This window comes from Natrix helvetica, assembly GCF_964273705.1.
Source record: "Natrix helvetica genome assembly, chromosome: 1".
In the NCBI taxonomy this organism is placed as follows: Eukaryota; Metazoa; Chordata; class Lepidosauria; order Squamata; family Natricidae; genus Natrix; species Natrix helvetica.
In genome coordinates this window covers 109,896,425-109,915,219 of record NC_138548.1, presented here as the reverse complement: position 1 = coordinate 109,915,219, position 18,795 = coordinate 109,896,425, and the positions used below count along the sequence as shown (strand labels likewise).

Below are 18,795 nucleotides of genomic sequence, written 5' to 3'. Positions count from 1 at the left end.
AAAGAAATAATGAAAAAATGTTTACTTACTGGGTGATCCAGATCCAAATCAGGGTCAAATTTGGTAACTAAATGGTGACATAGATCTAACTCCGAAATTTTTCTTGGAAACCAATGAACTGAAATCCAAAATAAGAAAGAGGAAGTTAGGTGAAAGCCCACAAAGTGATATGATGGAGTTGGTGATGTTGGGAATGTTGAATTTTATCTAAGAAGATCAAAAGCAGAAACATAAAATAGTTGCTTCTATTTAATATCAGTAACCCATGAAGTGGATTTATCTTTTAATTCCTGGCAGTATCTCCTTTAGCATAACATAATAACTGTGTAATTCTATAATCTTTTTTTTTACCATCATTCTTTTACTGGAATGTAAGTCAGAGACAAATCCCTAGGTGAAAGGACCAAAGCTTTCATTGAATAATATGGAGAGATTCCAACAGAATAAGTCTGAAGATTAGCATAGGCATTCTTAGACACAGGAGAACTGGGAAAACTGATCAAACAAAAGCTCTGATTTGGGCATTTGTCATCGGCCCACCAGAAAGCCGACTGGGGATGGGTCGGCTTTGATCATTCCAGTCCATCAGCTCTGGTCACTACTGGATGATCTAAAATAGCCTTTCCCAACTAAGTCTTATCCATATTCATTTGACTTCAAATCTCATAATCGCAGTCAGTATAGGCGTGACCATGCAGTTTTTGAGGTTAGTTGTTGATTTAGAAGATTTCTATGGCTACTCATTTCACAGAAAGTGACTCTGGGTGTCTTACAACACTCCAGTAAAAACAGTAAATAAATCACCCACTAAAACCTTTCAATAATGATTATTAAAATGAATTTAAAATTAGAGGAAGAAAGTAAAATGGGGAAAGGGAATAAAAGATGGAGTGTTATTAATAGTAAGGCAGCCATTGCACGGGTTTACCTGTCTCCTGTTGGCATAACAAGTCTTGAGGGAACTTTAGGAGTGAAGCTCAAGAATGAGGAGGTCAACCTTAAATCTGGGGAAGGGGGAGTTAATGGAGTTGCTTTCATTCAGGAAGTTCTGTGAGATCAGGGATGTAGTCCTCTGAATCTCAGTGAAAATAACAAGATGTACTAGTTAAGATCCACATGTCTAGAAACATATGTGGAAAATTAGATACCCCTTTGAAGAAAATAGATGTATATGTTTCCTCTATGTGGGCACGTGAGCTGTCACCCCAGTTCAGCTCTGCCACATATGTGTGCGCCCCTCTCACTGTCCAGCTGATATTCATGTCTCTATCACACATGCATGGGGGGCGGGGTGCATGCAGGTGGTTGCACATGCATGGGGACGGGGTACATGCAAGGAGGCTGTGTGTGCATGCAGGGGGGCACATGCACATGTGAGGGATGCACGTGCATTGCATTTTGGGGATTTGAGGGCATGTACCAGGGATGGGTTCTGGCTTCTTATACTGCTGGTTCATTCAGGGAAGTGCTTCAGACGCATGCGAAGTAGGTTAAAAAATGCTTCTGCCCATGCAAAAGACAAGATGGTGCCCCCAATAGAACCAGTTCAGAGACATGGCTGGCTGAGTTACTACCTACTTGGCCGAACTGGTCAGAACTGGTAGGAACTCACCTCTAGCACGCACACACATTTACATGTGCATGTACACACTTTGGGCACTTGGTCCAGAAAAGGTTAGCCATCGCTGACCTAGAGATTTGATTTCAAATGTTCCTTCCTCCAAAACAACCCTAACCTAGAATGTCATTTTGCTCCCCCCCGCTTTATCAGTGATTCCACTCTACCGAAATCTCCTGCTCCTAATACATTGTATAAGCTACAAAGTCCTTCTTACACTTGTCTTCTTTTGTGCTCCTTACATCTTCTGACACCCTTTTAAGGGAACTGATGAATGTGCTCAGTGCAGAGCAATGGAGTTCGCATCGCACAAAGTATTCCAGGTCAGGAGAACCTTCTTGTACTTTCTTACAGTGCCTTGTTTCCAAATGATGAATTTTGGCTTCAAAGGTCTTTAGAGACAGAGAGAAAGGAAACAGTAACTGAGAAAAAAATATGAGATGACTTCCAGATAAGACAAGAAATAAATGTTAGATTAAAAACAAAGCAAAACATTTAAGTAAGCTGCTATTTATCTTTTGAAACTACCGTATTTTTATTAGAATTTTTCCCTGTAATAAAAGAAAAAATAAATGAAAAAAGAACATTAAGGAAGGAAAGAAGTAGGAGAAAATGGTAATAGAATTTTGATTTCATTTTTTTATTATTAATCTAATTTCGGGTCTCCCCTATTTTTGCTTGCAGTCAAGTGGTATTTCTTGCAGAGATACCAATGCACCATTGATACTACTTTGTCATTCTGGTTCTGTGCCAATCTGTGTGACCTTGGAGGAGCTAACTATATGGTTCATTGTTTCTTCAGTATATATTATTATTATTAAATTTGTCTCATTTAGGACAAAGAAGACATACTTCTTAGTCAGGACTATAGCCAATGGGTGGGAATATCACAAAAGTGTATTTTGACTAATGATAAAGCTCCTGTACGGTGGAATAGACAATTGTAGGAAGATGTTACAGATAGTTCTTGCTTACCAACCAATCATTCAGTGACTATTCAAAATTACAATAGCACTGAAAAAAGAGATTTACAATTGATCCTCGAAGTTGCCACTGCAACTTCCCTGAAGTCACATGATCACAACTTGGGCTCTTGGCAGCTGACACACATTTACAACAATTGCAACATTGCACATCACATGATTACCATTTGCAAGTTTTACAGTGACTTCCAACAAACAAAGTCAATGGGGAAGCCAGCAGAAAGTTGCAAGCTGAGGTCAAGGGTCATTGCACTGAATGACCACATGGGATTCACTAACAACCATAGCTGAAACTGATGTCATAGTTGCACACAGTCACATATTTAACTTTACAACTAGATGACTTGGCAATGGAATTGTCAGTCATAGTTGGTCAGTAAGGATCACCTACACCCACATATAAATAAATACTGGCCAGTCAACTATCTGAAATATTGTACTTACATTCGGTCAGATCACTTCTGAAGAATGTTCCAAGTCAACAGATACATCATTTGTAGAAACTATTATTTCATAACAACTAGAAGATATAGGCTAGAAAGGTCCAGTTCAAAGTGCACCATTATAAACACAATAGTTTAGCCCATCACTATCCTAGTTGCACTATAAGAATAAAGATGTTCTAGAGAAATGATTCTTGTAACACTGGTGACACAGCTTAATACCTAAAGCTACTGTAGGATGATGAATGATACTGTACTTACTGTTGCATCATATAGTGTAATGACACTACTTTTATTAATACACTGTTAATTCAAATATATCACATCATTACAAGCACGTAAAGATAAATTGAAGCCTGGATATTTTTAAGAAAGCTGAATGTCTTATTTTCCAGATAGTTTTTGAATAGCCCCAGCACTATGCTCTGGCCAAGGTGCTGAATGTAAAATATCAAGAGAATGCTTTGACTTCTAGGACAAATTCCTTGGAAATTTTGGGTTGAACTCTTTGATTGGCACAACTCCCATATAACTGTCATGTCCCAGGAGAAGCACACTGGAAGGAGGAAGAAAGGTTAAATAATCCACCATCCAGTTCTACAATCTTCTCATTAAAAAAAAAAAACCTTCATTAAGACTAAGATTAATCTCTGGGTGAAATGGATAAAAAAATAAGCAAGCTTTCTCCTTTCCACATTATCACTCCTGAAAAATCTACAGAGTGGGATTTATTGGTAGATCTTGGGATAGAATGACAAGGATTTCTAACGTCCCTTGACCAACTTCCACACACGCCAAAATAACCACCAGATTGTTGAAAAAAGATACTTAGGATGAAGTCAGGGTTGATTTGTGTGAAACGATTTATGAACTTGCTTCTCTTTATTGATTGCAAATTCCTGGATTGAGTACAACATTCCTTATTTTTTCTAGAATATGTCTTCTTACATGAGCCTCCATCATGAATTCAGCTCTCACTGGTGTATCAAAATCTGAGATCTGCCTGCTTCTGCCATAGATATTACATTTCATTGATACCAAATGTTCTCATCTGTGCAAAATTCCTGCTCATACTTCCACGTCTAATGCTAATAAGGCTTTTGCTTCTACTTCTTCCAGAGTTAAATTATCTCCTTCTCAGAGATACAATAGGGGAAAGGTTGCCATTGTTACTTAATCAGAGATAGACCAAGGGAAGAGAAAGTAATGTCACGAATAAATTCAATTTAGCTCCATGTTTTGTAGATGCATTGTTTGAATGTGGGATGTAGAACAATCAATACCTCAGCATTAATCTGACAGATCTGATTGCATTACACTTGCTTTAGTTGTATATAATGTAAAACAGCAGAGAGAAACAAGGCTGCCCACTGCCTTTTTCATCAACAGGCAAATGTCATTACACCCATCTGTTTTCATATCTTCTACCTGCAGTGCCGGAGGGATCGGAGTAATGAATCTTTCACTGTGGGAGCCTGGTGTGCATTGGTGTTTACTTTCCTTACACACCACTTCATGATTGCCCAAAAGAGCTTTGCACTCCTGAAAATCTCTCTTTAAAAAAAAAATATTTTTTTTATTTTTTGTTCTCTGTATAATAATAATAATAATAATTTAAATTTATTAGCCGCTCCCTTTCCGAAAAGGACTCGGGGCGGCGTACAATGGAGTAAAAAACATATAACATTTACATAAATCCATGACATACATAAGTACAAAGACACACATGTTCGGAGGAGGTTAACAGATACAATACATAGACAATTAAAAACCATTAAAATACCCTAATTACAAAACCCCATGTACAGTCCAAATTCAAAATGTTAAAAAACAGACAGTCAGGAGGAGTACGAGAAAATTACGGTTGAGCCAGGCCAGATAGTTGGAAGAGGTGGGTTTTCAGTTGTACACGGAAGGAGCGGAGATCGGAAGTAATCCTGATGTCCCGGGGGAGGTCATTCCACAGGGCTGGGCCCATCACAGAGAAGGCTCTGCTCCTGGGTGTCGCCCCCCGACACTGTTTGGCGGTCGGCACCCGGAGAAGTCCCTCTCTGTGAGAGCGGATTGGTCGTAGGGATGTGTGGGGCAGGATGCGATCCTGCATGTAACTAGGCCCTGTGCCATGGAGCGCTTTAAAGATCATAATCAAGACCTTGAAACGCACTCGGAAGACCACAGGAAGCCAGTGCAGCTCGCGCAGGAGAGGTGTTACAGGGGAGAATCTAGTCCTCCCCATGATCACCCGCGCGGCCGCGTTATGGACCAACTGTAGTCTCCGAGTGCATCTCAAAGGAAGCCCCATGTAGAGAGCATTGCAGTAGTCCAGGCGAGACGTCACCAGCGCATGGGTGACTGTGCGTAGGGCATCCCGGTCCAATAAGGGGCGCAATTGGCGCATCAGGCGAACCTGATGGAACGCCCCCCTTGCCACGGCTGTTACATGGTCATCCATGGACAGCCGGGCATCCAGGAGGACGCCCAAATTGCGCACCTGTTCCATAGGGGCTAGTTGCACGCCCCCAATGGCCAGAGATGGAAACACCTGGTTGAACCGGGGCGCCGGAAGCCACAGCCACTCCGTCTTGGAAGGGTTGAGTTTCAGTCGGTTGCCATCCATCCAGATCCGTACGGCCTCCAAACACCGGGACATCACTTCGATGGCCTCATTGGGGTGGTTTGGGGTGGAGATGTATAGCTGAGTGTCATCAGCATACAGATGATATCCCACCCCAAAACCACGGATGATCTCGCCCAGCGGTTTCATGTATGTGTTGAACAGGAGAGGCGAGAGTACCGAACCCTGTGGCACTCCACATGTGAGAGGCCTCCGGGTCGATCTCTGCTCCCCTGCCAACACACGTTGCGTCCGGTCAGTGAGGTAGGAGCCAAACCGTATACAATTATAGGTATACATTCACATAGTTATTATTCTTTTTTTTACATTCATGGTTCTTATACATTTGTCATTCCATTTATAGAATTATAATATTCCATTTGGGTTGCTTTGTTTACCATCCCTTGCCTGTTTTGACACCACCTTCTTCTCCCTTTCTTTTCTCCCTCTCTCCCTTCTCTACTTCCTTCCTTCCTCCTATCCCTTCCTTCTTCCCTTACCTCTCCCCTCCTCCTCTCTTCCCCTTCCCCTTCCTACCCTCTCTCCTTCTCTCTTTCTCTCCTTCTCCCTTCCATCTTTCTCTCCTCCTCTCTATCTTCCTTCCCTTCTCTTCCTCTCTTGAAGGTGTCAGTTCTCACTTCTCTTCAGATAAATGTCCTTTAGTCTTACAAATCTTTACACTCTTTTGGAGTGTTATTGTTAATCTTATTCAACTGACTGTAAAATAATTTCCACACACTTTTGTGTATACATATACAAACACAAACAGTTCATTTATTTTAAAAAATGGATACTAAGAGACATAACAAATTACCTTTGGGCCTTATTATATACTTTTTGCAACATTTCTGAGCTTTCATAGGAATTATGGAAACAATAACTAAATTCTCTCCATCTCTAAATTAGCTTTGTTTGCCTTAAAGATACTGAGCTCACAGTTTAGTACTTCAATTTTCTTTTCAGTTTGTTTAAACATTTCCCCCTTTAATCCTGTGCTTTGTAATTATTTTAGCTTTTGGAATAACCTGTTAAAAAGAGGCAGATGATAGTAATTTCTGGGCTCCAGGCATTATTATTCTTTGTTATTATAATGTTGGCTTTTGACCTGACCAATATTAGAAAGAATCTGTTGCAAACCCAATTCTGGTTGAACAGGAAAGCAAGCAAATATTGAAAAATACATCCAATAAATCCTACTAAGGCACTGATATCCCTGAATGCATCCAGTCAGAAGTCTAATCTAAGAAATGTTGAGAAATTCCACCAGAGCTGAGTCTGACTATTTAAAATAAGATGTGCAATCCTTAATTTTTTTCTGATTTCAATTCTTATCTTAAAAGTTACTCTAAGAATCTTAAACTGGGATAATGTATCCTTTCTTTGTCTTTGTCTTTTCCTCTCTTCCCTTACTCTTTTCTCTCCCCCCCCCTCTCTCACACACACATACACTACTGCTTTAGCTGCAACCACTTGGTGAGGGAAATGTCCATTGAGTAATAGCCCTATCCAGGGGTGGGTTCCTGCCAGTTCTAACCTCTTCTATAGAAGAGGTTCCACAAATCTACAGTGCCGTTTAGAACCGGTTCCAGCTCCCTCCCCCCCCCCCCCCCGCCCATCCGCACATCATCAAGATGAAGAGTGAGAGGAGGAATTGTGGGAGTTGAAGTCCACAAGTCTTAAAGCTGTTAAGTTTGAACACCCTTGGGGTTTTTTTCTAAAGGGTTAGGGGTGCAAGGGTCTTGTAACTTGACAGCTTTAAGACTTGCACGCTTCAATGCCAGAGTTCCTGAGCCAACATTTTGGTTGCTAGGCAAGAGCGTTGTTAAGTGAGTTTCACCACATTTAACAAGTTAGCCATGCCCACTCAGTCACGTGACTACTAAGCCACTCCCACTCAGTCACATGGCTGGCAAGCCACTCCTACCCAGTCACATGGCCGGCAAGCCACTCCCACCCGGTCACATGGCCAGCAAGCCACTCCCACAAAGCAGGCCACACCTACAGAAGAGGTTCTGAGCATAAAAGTTAACCCCGCCTCGTCACCTCAAAGATTTTAAGTGCACGAGATGGCAGTGAAGTCTTCCCTCCTTTAAGTGTGAACAGAAGATTCAACACGGCTATCCCATCCTTCTCATCAAAGACAATGGTCTCAGTCAGTTCAGCAGCTTCAGATGCAGCAGCTGCAGCAGCTTCTCTCTCCTTTCTGGCATCTTCAATAAGACTCTGGCGTCTACCTATGAATTGTGGAGACTGGGCAAAGAGCACAAGAAGAGAAAATTCAACACAGCCATTGAAAATGATTCTTATCTCTATACAATATATGAATAATCAGCTTAGTGTAGCTTCTTCTAGCCCAAATGTAACTATTTAATTATCCTTCTGGTATCGTCCGGGATCGGATGGTAGATCAGGAGTTGGACACTTGTTTCAGCAATTTCATTCCTATAGACGTGATGTTTCAATCAGTGATATGGGGAGAAGAATGCTTCTCAATCATATTCCCATCCCCACTGTTTAATATCTATATGAGGGAGCTTGAGATGACAACATCTGATATCCAAGCATGGCCCAGAAGAGACTGCTGATGTCGTGACTCAGGGTTTGGAAGCAGTAAGGGATTGAGGAGGGGGGCGGGGAAATAAGCTGAACTTAAATTCTGATATTGTTTATCAGGATTCATCAGATTCTTGATTGACTGCAGTTATCACTCTAGATAGGGAACTATTCCCTCTGAAGGAGCAAGTTGAACCAGTGGTTCCCAACATGAGAGCCCATGTCCCTCGGGAGGGGGGCAATTTGATTTTTAATGGGGGCAATTTGAACCTTGTTTAAACCAAGTTAATGGCCTTTTAGGCTTCCTCCATGTGAGTAGAGTTCACTTTGTGAGTAAAGTAAGAATTATATGTCATGGGGGGGGGGCATCAGGATTTTAGAGATGCTTAGGTGAGTCATAGCCAAAAAAAGGTTGGAAACCACTGCTCTAGACACACATCTGCTACAAGATGGACAAATGGCAGTCACTACTGGCAAGGTTGTGCAGTTTTGGTTAATGTGCTAGTGGCCAGAAGGAAACCCTGGCAACAAACATCCAGACTTTCATTATCCCAGACTACTATTTTATGTATGTCTACTTTTGGTGACTACTCAGAAGTCGCAGTTGACTCAGATTCCAACAGCCATGTTCTGGCTGAATATGTAACATTAATGTTGCAGGTACTGGATGCAGGCCAATGGGCTTCCAAGTATCATTCAAACACTATATAATCATTAATAAAATCTAATATACAGTGGCACCTAGAAACTGATAGGACTGCCTTGAGTGATGCCACCTTCCCGTGAGGGATTCTAAAGGTTGCCCCCTATACAATATTGAGGGATGGAGAGCAGAAAACTGTTTTCACTATATGCTCCGTCACAGTGGAAAAGACCGTTTTTATTTGGATGGCATCCTCTATGATGCTTTTTAGGAAGGTAATAAAGACTGAATTGTTTTGAAGACCTTTTAGTTTTTAATATTGCTGAGTTAGCCGTTGGGGAAGGAGGATGGATAATTTTTATCACAACTTTAATATATCCGTATCAAACATCTTAAAGTTTTTTTTTATTATTGTTGTAAATTTATGTGAACTGTTAAAAGCCTATAGTGAATTGCCAAAATACAAATGTTATAGCATATAAATAAATAATACTCCGTGCATTAAAAACATTACTGAAACGTACAGAATTCTAAATTATTTCAGGGGGTAAAATCTACAGTGGCAATCAGTTTCTTTCGCATGCTGATATTGATGTCGAAAGCAACAAGCTGCTATTTTGCAAAATGTATTCAATCGTTTTGCTAATTTTTAACAAATTTATGGCAGCGGTTTTATAACAATTTGTCACAAATGGAGAGGTGGGCATCAATTCCCTTCTGACGAAGCAGGCATTCTTCCTAGTTGTAAACCTCTGCTTTGCCCTGGTTCAGGGAGGCATAAAGAGCAAAAACCTTAATCTCGCATATAATCACCGCTGACATCAAGCAGCTTGCAGAAAAAGAGCCGAATGTTAGAAGAAAGGACTACCTGTCAATGCAACTCCAAAGCATGCCTTTTGAAAGAGGGAACTTTGTAGTGGTCATTTTAGGGTGGACAATGACCCAAAAGACTACCTTTGGTAAGTTGAGGGGTTTTTTGTGCTTATGTCTTTGCTTTTGGGGAGTTTTATGGGGGGAAGGACAGAGTGGGCTTTTGAGATAATTGCTTGTAAGCATGCTCAATTGTTTGCTTCCCACCCCCATTTCTCTTTATTTTCAAAACACCAGAAAGAATTTTTGCACATCTGGGAGCAAGAAGAAGAAGAAAGGAGAGCATAAATCCATAAATAGCAGCTTTATCTATTCAAAAACACATCCAACCCATGCTTGTCAATTTTCTAGCAAAATACTTTTGCCAAGCTTACCATTAATATTATGTTATTTGCAAACTGGAGGTATAAATTAGAAATCATACCAACTGGGTCACTATGAGATGTATTAAAAAGCAGATAGAGATAAAAATGAGAGCCAGTTTCCAACCTGGTTAGAAACTGGAGAGTTTGTGAATCCTGCCTTAGGCAAAATCACCTTTGGCTGGTTCCGCTATCTTAGCCTTAAGAATGGCAAACCACTTTTGAAAAATCTTGTTAAGAAAACTTCAGACACCATCGAATGGAAGAAGAATAAAACATCAAAAGGCAGATCTAAAGCATTTGAAAGAATTTCCATATGTAATGATAGTATTAAATAGTCATTTAGAGGTTCATTACTCAGTTCCATGTGGATTTGCCTCTTTCTTATCATGTGATATTTCCTTCCCCGACCTCATGCTGTATACACTTGATGGATTTTAACCCCTAAAATCCCCGACTACCTTCACTATTGGTGGATAAGCTGTCTGGGCTTGATTGTTGATACCTATGGTTGATAATTGTAGAACAACTCAACTAGAAAGCATGAAGTTACCAAAGGTCAATGTGACAAAGCACATAAAATTAGAAGGCTCCTCATTGCTCTCATGCCAACATCTGAAGCTAACATAGAATGCATTCAAGGAAACAGGTATATTTCCAGATATGGAAACAATGTGAATATAGTTTTAAAAACCAGTATATACCTACGTACCTAGAATTGTTATTTATAGAATTTACTTTTGAATGGACATATATAAGTATGTACTCTTTGGTGATGTTGCCTAATCTAAATTACATCTATGTAGTAAAAACTCCTGTTGATTTTTTTTTTTTTTTTGTATAATATCCCAGCTTGTAAGGCCTGCCATTCCTAACCTAGTATACCCTCCAAATTCCCAAAATCCTATTAGCTCCAAATGATCTGTTGTTCAAGGAATTGCAATCCTAAATTACTTAAACAATGTTAGGTTGAGACAAAACTCCTATATGGGACTGTGGACTTTTGTTTGATTTTATGCTTCAGTGCTTCAGTTATTTAATTGATGTGTTATTTGAGTCCAAGCTGTAGGCAGAGTATTTCTGGGAAAAACGTGTTTTGTTCATCTTTGAGAAATAAGATACACTCATCTCTATCTCCCTTTGAATAGAAGATACAGATTACTTCATTTATTATTATTATTATTTTATTAATTTTTAAATATTTATTATTTATTCATTTATTTCCACCAGGACTCAATAGACAGTGTTTTCTCTATTGAAGAAGATTGGTGATCACGTTTGTTTTTATTAGCAAAGAAAAAAAGAGGGGGGAATCGCAATTGCCTACTACACTGTCTATCAGATATACTGTAGGTTAATCTTGTTTGAAATGCAACCTGCTACATTAAATAAGGAAGAGAGGATAATGAAAGCTGAAAGCGATCGGTTTTATTCCTAACAGTACTTTTTTAGCCCGTGATTTCAAGCCGGTGTTTCATTATAGGTCATGCAACAGCCATCTGGGGCCAAAAGACCTTTCCACCTTATTGCATAGCATTACTTCCCTATTTATATTTGGGGGAAAGAAATTAAAGATAAATATGGTAGCTTTAAGCTTCCCCCCTTTTTTAGTATGAGTTCAAGCAATGCCCTTGCATCTGCTCGGTAAAAAAAAAACCTGTGTTTTACAAAGCAGTGAATCAAGATTGCTTGTATCTAAGAGTTACTTGGCTAGCTTTCCATACGAATAAACCCTAGAACCTGCCCTTTCCTGAAGGGTGGGATAGGATTTTATATCTTTGCTTGTGTAGGAGAATTCAGTTCCATTCTTTGCACAAAAGCAACAGTGAACATCACTATTGGGTTGGCAGAGTGGTATTTGCCTGGGACTTGACTGATCTTGCAAAATTTGCTTCCTGACTGCAGATAGAGAAAGCAAAAAAAAAAAAAAAAAGCCAGGACCATCCTTGAGGTCTCTACATCAGAGGAAAGCAATTTAGAAATCTTTCAGGTGTTGTTTTAGACCACAGTTTCTACAGTTGTCTGTGATTCACCTCACTGGCTAAAATTAATAGAAGCTGAGATCCAAAACACTCCAACGGTTGTACTTTGCTTATTCCGGCTCTAAACAAAATTGTAAGGACTGTGCATTTAGCCAAAACCAGCGCAAAGTTAAAACGAGCAAACATTTTGCAAGGCTAGAAAGCCAGTTGGGTGTAGTGGTTAAGACATCGGGCTAGAAACTGGGAGACCCTGAGTTCTAATACTACTTTTGACACAAGGCCAGCTGGGTAACCTTGGGTTCTTCCCTGTCTCTCAACCCCAGGAAGCAGGTAAGCAGGAAAAGTGGAGGGATTTGTTCAGGCAGCCTCCAGCACTCAGAATTGACTCAAAGACACCACTGTCTCCCCCCACCCCAAAAGAGAGACACTTTGAATTTAAGCTGAATGAAACTTGCTGCTGTATCAGTTCAACAGGTACAGTGCACTACAATGTCAGCTCACAAAATGGAAAGATTTTAAAAATCAAATCCGCTTGCCCTACTGATTGTTGTGAGGCTTGCATAGGGATAACCCTTGTTCATCAACTGAGCTCCTTGAAGGAATGGCTATTGATTTCTATTTCAGGTTCTCTGTCAGAGGCAGCTAATTGCTTTTCTATTTTTTATGCTGGTGATAACAGAGAAAAAAAAAGATTTCAAAGATAAGTAGCATTCCTTATAACAAAAAAAGAAAACAATTCAGAAGCTGTGTAAAACACCAAGACTTTCTGACTTCTGAAACTTAAATGAATTACATACATAACTAAATGATTGCAATTATAAAATATGTTCAGCTGGCTACTGAATTAGATCCATGTTGTGGATTGACACAGCCTAGTTAGCCATAAACTAACTGAATGCACTAGATTCATAAAACGTGTTATCCCACAAGAAGCATAAACAAGACCAAGGTTTATCGAGGTTGTACAAATGCATCTGCTGGAATTTTACATGAACTGTTCGAACCTGTGGTTTAATACAACCAATATTTTATTTCAACATCCCAGAAATAAATCCTCCCACCTTGATATTAACTCCTTCCTCATCCCTAAATATAAAATAATATTTGATTATGATTTTTCTTTATATATATTTAAAAGTAGCATGAAATCAAAAGGGAAGCGGCACTAAGTGGAGAAATTGTGGTCTTTTATTTAAATGTAGCTAAAATGTTGCTTACAATTTATTTCCTATTATTCTCTTGTAAAAAAAATATTGAAAAAGATATCTAAAGAGATTTTTTAAGATCACTTCTGCTAATCTAGTTTTAGATGTTTGGCTCCCTGCCTCCCCTTTTGCTTTCCCAAAATATCTTTGTTTTTACAAAACCTTTTCTTGGATTTGAAAATGAGTTTATTGCAAGAATTCCATTTTTTTGTTTTTAATGGGGAAAAATTGAAAAACCTCTCCTTCTCAGGCACATTACTCTAGTTTACATTACATAGTACTACATTTACATTACATAGACAATTTTGATTAAGGTCTTGTACTAATTAATTGCAAAGAATGTACTGTAGGAGAATGTATGATTTCTGCTGAAAAGTGTATAAAGCATGATTACTTGTAGAATTTAACACATTGGACCAATCAGCAAACTTTTCTTCACTGAAGTGACTTTACTATTCTAAGCCAATAATAGTGTATATCTAGAGTAAATATGAAACTGTTAACCCAAAGAGAATCAGAATTATTTCAACAAACAGTTTGTCCTTCCAATAGTAACATCAGTTGCCAAATTCCATTATATTTTGTAGTTCTTTTTAAAGAATAACCATGATAAGTATTTTATTTCAGGACCATGAAGGGTAAAGCCTTAATTCTTTCTTCCTATACAAATAATCCTCACAGTAAAACTCCTATTTGCTGCACAGTGCAAGATTTTGTGCGCAACAGCTACAGGTTCCTTCCTGTGGTGAAATGCAGTTTCTTGGAAGATGGGGCAATTTTCATTGGGTCTGCACTATAGGAATAAAGTATATTTTGCTATAGACTGATGTCCTGTGGAAATGCAACTAAGAAAGCAAGAGAAATGTAATCAACAGTGTTTTATGCTCAAGCTGCTAGGGTGGATGCTTATATGACATCTTCATAAATATTCCAAGTTAATGAACCAGAACGCTCAAAAGGTTGGTTGACACCCATATATGCAGCACTTGAGTCTTATGTACTTGATGATAGGCAGTCAAAAATATACTGTAAGTAAATTAAAAATGAGAGATTTACCTTTGGTGCTAGAAGTGCAATGATCACACATGAAGTTATAGCTAGCAATATCTATAAAACTTTAATAGAGTCTGATACAGTTATATCAAGTCTTGTGGGGAGTTATAACCTTCCCTCTGTGCATATCTATATTGCAGACTTAACTCAGAGGCTGCAGCAAGGAAAAATGCAGAACTGAATTGAGATTCAGTGTTACAAAGAAGGCATTAGCAATTTGCCATTGGATACAAATCACTATTCTCTCATGCAAAAACAAGCAACTAAAGTAAGGCATATAACCGCACCAAATTTCTACTAAACTAGAATATTGTAAAACTCCTATTCTAGGCAATAATAAGATATGCAAAGCAATTCAAACATACAATAATAAAAGAAAGCTTTTTGTTATTATTTTAGTTTTAGCCTAGTTTTTATATGATTCCATATTTTTCCCATTTTATAATATTTTTCTTTTATTTCATCACTTTTTCTTCTATAAATGGCATGCTTTTTCTGGGCAACTGCATAATTCTCTGGTACTAATAATTAGTGCCAACATTTCTAAGGACCGATCTGCCTAGCTTTGGGATTCTCCCACAATAGATTGATGCTCATGATACAAAGTTAGGTTTCTCTTCCTTCCCTACATTTGCCTGTCTCTGCAAATCAAGATCTCAGCCCAGGGATGGCTGAGAGCATCTTTGCTTACCATGATGGCCTCGGCTTGTTTAGAGTCCAGCTCTGATACTGCCCGCCGGAAGCCTTTGGCTGAAGAACTGGAGGCGTTTGGGGTTGGCATCTTGGCTGATGAACTCGCTTAGCTTCCAGCACTGCTTTCCCTTCTTATTCTGGGTTTTTATAGGGCATGTCTGACGTCAAAGACCCTCTCTGATCCCCCTCTGTCCACCTCCCTCCCTTCAGCCTCAGGGAGAGAAAAGAGGAGGAGGGAAGAGATGCAGAGGAAGAAAACACTTGTGTCCCATTAAATGTAATTGCCACAAAGATGACAGGCACCCAGTTCCTGCAAACATACAGTTGACGCCCTGGCACCCAAAGTATTTGCTCAGTTATTTACCCTGGCTTTTTACTACAGCTTCCTCTAGTCGTATGCATGCTGAGCATTCTCAGTGAATTGTCTGCAGTCTGCTTTTGATAAATATGACTGTATTAGCCCTGCCAAGCAATATGTAAAGAGGTGAAAATAAATAAGAGCAACATTGTGCTGGTTGCATGAGTTGAGTCACGTGATTAAAGAAAGGGGATAGAAAGAGGATTTGGGACCTGGGTCTGAAATCATTCTTAAGCATTTGGTGGAGAACTTTGGGGAAATTTTGTCAGGTCAGAAGAAGAGAACATTTGCCTAAAACATAAGGAGCAAAAAGGCAAATGCTAAACAGCTACAAATAGCAAATGATAGACAGCCACAAAAGGCAAAGTTTCAAGCCTTCAGGAATACACACTTGGGGCTTAGTTACATTCAGGAGTGGGCTTCAAAAATTTCAGCAATGAGTTCTGTGCCCGATTTCTGAGTGAACATGGCCATGGTGGCCATGGCCTAGTTGGCCTCCTGCACCATAGCGGGGAGGGGGGGAGGTTTTTGCCTTCCATAGTCTCCGGAGGCTTTCCTCGAGCCTCTTGGAATGAAAAAACTGCTTTCCCCAGGCTCCAGAGGCCCTCCAGAACTTCCAGGAGACCCATTTTCCCCCCTCCCTGAGCCTCCATGTGGGCCTGCACTTACCTCGCATTCAAAACGAGGACACATGGAGACTCCTGGGAGGAAATGGTGGGAGGGGTGAGTGGGTCCAGTCAGGGATGGAATTTGGAGGTTCTCCGTAACGTTAACACCCATAACGTTTGCTATAGGGTTCTCCCAAACCGGGCGAACCCATAGCAGCCCACCCCTGGCTACATTGAATATATTACTAACAGTGAAATAGTGGCTTTATTCTGTAAATGTTCTCCTACTCTTCCACCCACATGATACTCAAGTATCATCTAAATACAGAGACTGGGGTTCTATCAGAATAAAGATGCTTGGCTTAAATTTCAAGATTGAGAAACATTAATGAAACTACTCTCAATTGTAAAAGATTACAGTTACCTCAACATCCTCATTAAGGTTGACAGGGAACTGTGTTTACTTTCTTTTATAGATCTTCTATATCTCAGAAAGCTTATCTTTTTATTATTATTTATATCCATTGTCTGACCATCCATTTCAAGGCAAGCTTAAAATGCTCCAGAATAAATGTTAATAAAATGTTCACTTCTGCTTAGCCTGCTAATTATTATTAATATATTCAAATATTTCTGTGAGGCTAAAAACTCAGAACTTTTTAATGGATCCTAGTACGAAATGTTCTATGTGCTTTAGATCAAGAATAGGAGATAACTCCCAATGACTACTATGAACATGGTGAACAGGCAGGAATACTGAGTGTTCTAACTCCCTGAAATAAGCTGTATACTTTAAAAAAAAACTTGATGGGGGAGGAGCAATCTTTTTTCCTTTCCTTCCAGCCTTTTTCCTCCCCACACATAAACATGTTGCTTGTTTGTTGATTCAATGACTTCTCCACTAGCAATAATCAAAAAAGAGGGAGGGAGAAAGGGAAGGAGATTTCCACTTTTAAAAGGCAAATTCATGAGGTGGAAAAAATTCTAGAATTTAGAATTAGGTCATAAGATGTATATTGAGTTATGCTTAGAAATGCTGTGTTCATTCACTGATTGATCTACTGCCAGTTGCTCAATCCTATAGAAGGCAAATCTACATACATTTCATAAACAGAGCAAATAAATATATGAGGACCTCTTGGGTGTTATTGTTGGCTTTTTTATTTTGTCAACAAGGTTACTGAATCAAGAATAAAGTTACTATTATCCATATATTTTTTTCACAAAAAAATCACATCAATAACAGATAGCCAAATTTGTCTGGTATGATTCTATCTGGTTTCACCTTTTTTTTTTTCAAAAAGTTTTATTGGTTTTTTTAAAAACATTTATGTGGAAAAGGGGTAGGTGGAATTACAAATTTTGGCAGTTGCAAATGTGGCAGACGCCCCCTCCCTCCAAACTCCTAGATTACATCAAAATATCAAATCTTAATACATAATCATAAAAAGTCAGCATCTTAATTCTAGAAAAAATAATTTTCAATCAATTTATATAATTATAATATATAGTCTAGTTATAAATTCATTTTTACTTTCGGTCTGTTTATAACATTGTGATTTCCTTATTTATTTTTGTGATCTGAGCTTTCTTGGTGTTGCCCCTTCACCCCCCGCTGGCAGAGCTCCGGCCCCTCCCGTGTCCTGTATGACCGTTGTAGTATCTTCTGTTTTTTCTAGGTTGGCTTTGTTTTTTTCCATAAAGGCCTGTGCCTCTATGGGTGTATTAATTCTGATTCTTGTCTTCTCCCAGAATATTAGCATACCTTCAGGCATCAACCATCTAAACCACACCCCCTTCTGGTATAATTTATTCGCCAATTGCGAATAATTTTTCCTTTTTTCCCTAATTTTTTTGGGAATCTGCTTTAGAATGGTTATCTCCCTGTCACAGTATGTCAATGTTTGCCCCCTTTGCACACCCAGAATTTCATCTCTTGTGGTTTTCCTAAGGAATTTAATGTGAACCTCCCTGGGTACATTATGTGTTCTGGCATATGCTGAATTCACTCTATAAGCTAGGTCTATCTCCCAATCCATCTGCTGTTTATCTTTGTGTATGTATTCAGCTAAAATATTAGTCATAATGTCCCTTATGTTTTCCCCATCTGCTTCTATTACATTTTGAAATCTAAGATAAAAGGACATTCTCTCAAACTCTATTTTCATTTGTTGGATGTCAAGTTCTTTGTTCCCCTTCTGTAAAGCCTCTACCCCCCCCTCGCCTCCGCCACCCCACCCTCCACAAGGTCCAGTCTCTGTGAGTTCTTAAAGATTTGGGCTTGGTTCTGTTTAATTTCATCTTTCATTTCCCTTAACTGTTTCTTAATTTCCTCCTGGCCCTGTAGAATTTGTTGAAGCATTTGTTGAAAGTCTATCTCTGTAGTCTTGGGTTGCATCAGTTCTGTTATCTTTGACTGTGTAGCTGGGCTAGACGTTGCAGACGTTGGGGCAGAAGTAGCAAATCCAGGCTTTCCAGGAGGTGGTCTTTTTGGAGGCATGGTTTTTAAAGCAAGGAAATCTGTCAAAATAGAGACTGGGCAGCTGGAGAAGTAGAGCAGGCAGGCGAATCCAGAAGGCAGAGGATCCAAACAGATGGGGATTTCTTTAGTCAGTCTAGCAGTAGATGAAAATTTTTTCCCCAAAGAGTTCAAAGAAGAACAATCCACAAGAGATTCCTCTGGGTGGCTCGGAGACAAAGACCGGAAGCCTGAATTTTAAAGGTGGAGTCAGGTTTCACAGTTCATGAAGACAACGGAAGTGTGCCATCTTGCCCTGCCAGCTTTGGGCTCAGAGGCATAATAAAGTTTT

General features: G+C 39.4%; 1 protein-coding gene across 1 annotated transcript in view; it reads right to left on the bottom strand.

Moving 5' to 3' along the window:
- Nucleotides 1-15,107, bottom strand: part of TH (tyrosine hydroxylase) — a gene marked incomplete at its 5' end in the record, with an annotated part of 28,379 nt that extends 13,272 nt beyond the window's left edge. The window contains 4 exons of the mRNA XM_081935460.1: nucleotides 30-118; nucleotides 1,836-2,010; nucleotides 7,702-7,908; nucleotides 15,018-15,107. Of these exons, the coding sequence (XP_081791586.1) occupies nucleotides 30-118; nucleotides 1,836-2,010; nucleotides 7,702-7,908; nucleotides 15,018-15,107 (561 nt within the window). The remainder of the gene's footprint in view (nucleotides 1-29; nucleotides 119-1,835; nucleotides 2,011-7,701; nucleotides 7,909-15,017) is intronic.
- Nucleotides 15,108-18,795: the final 3,688 nt, after the last annotated feature.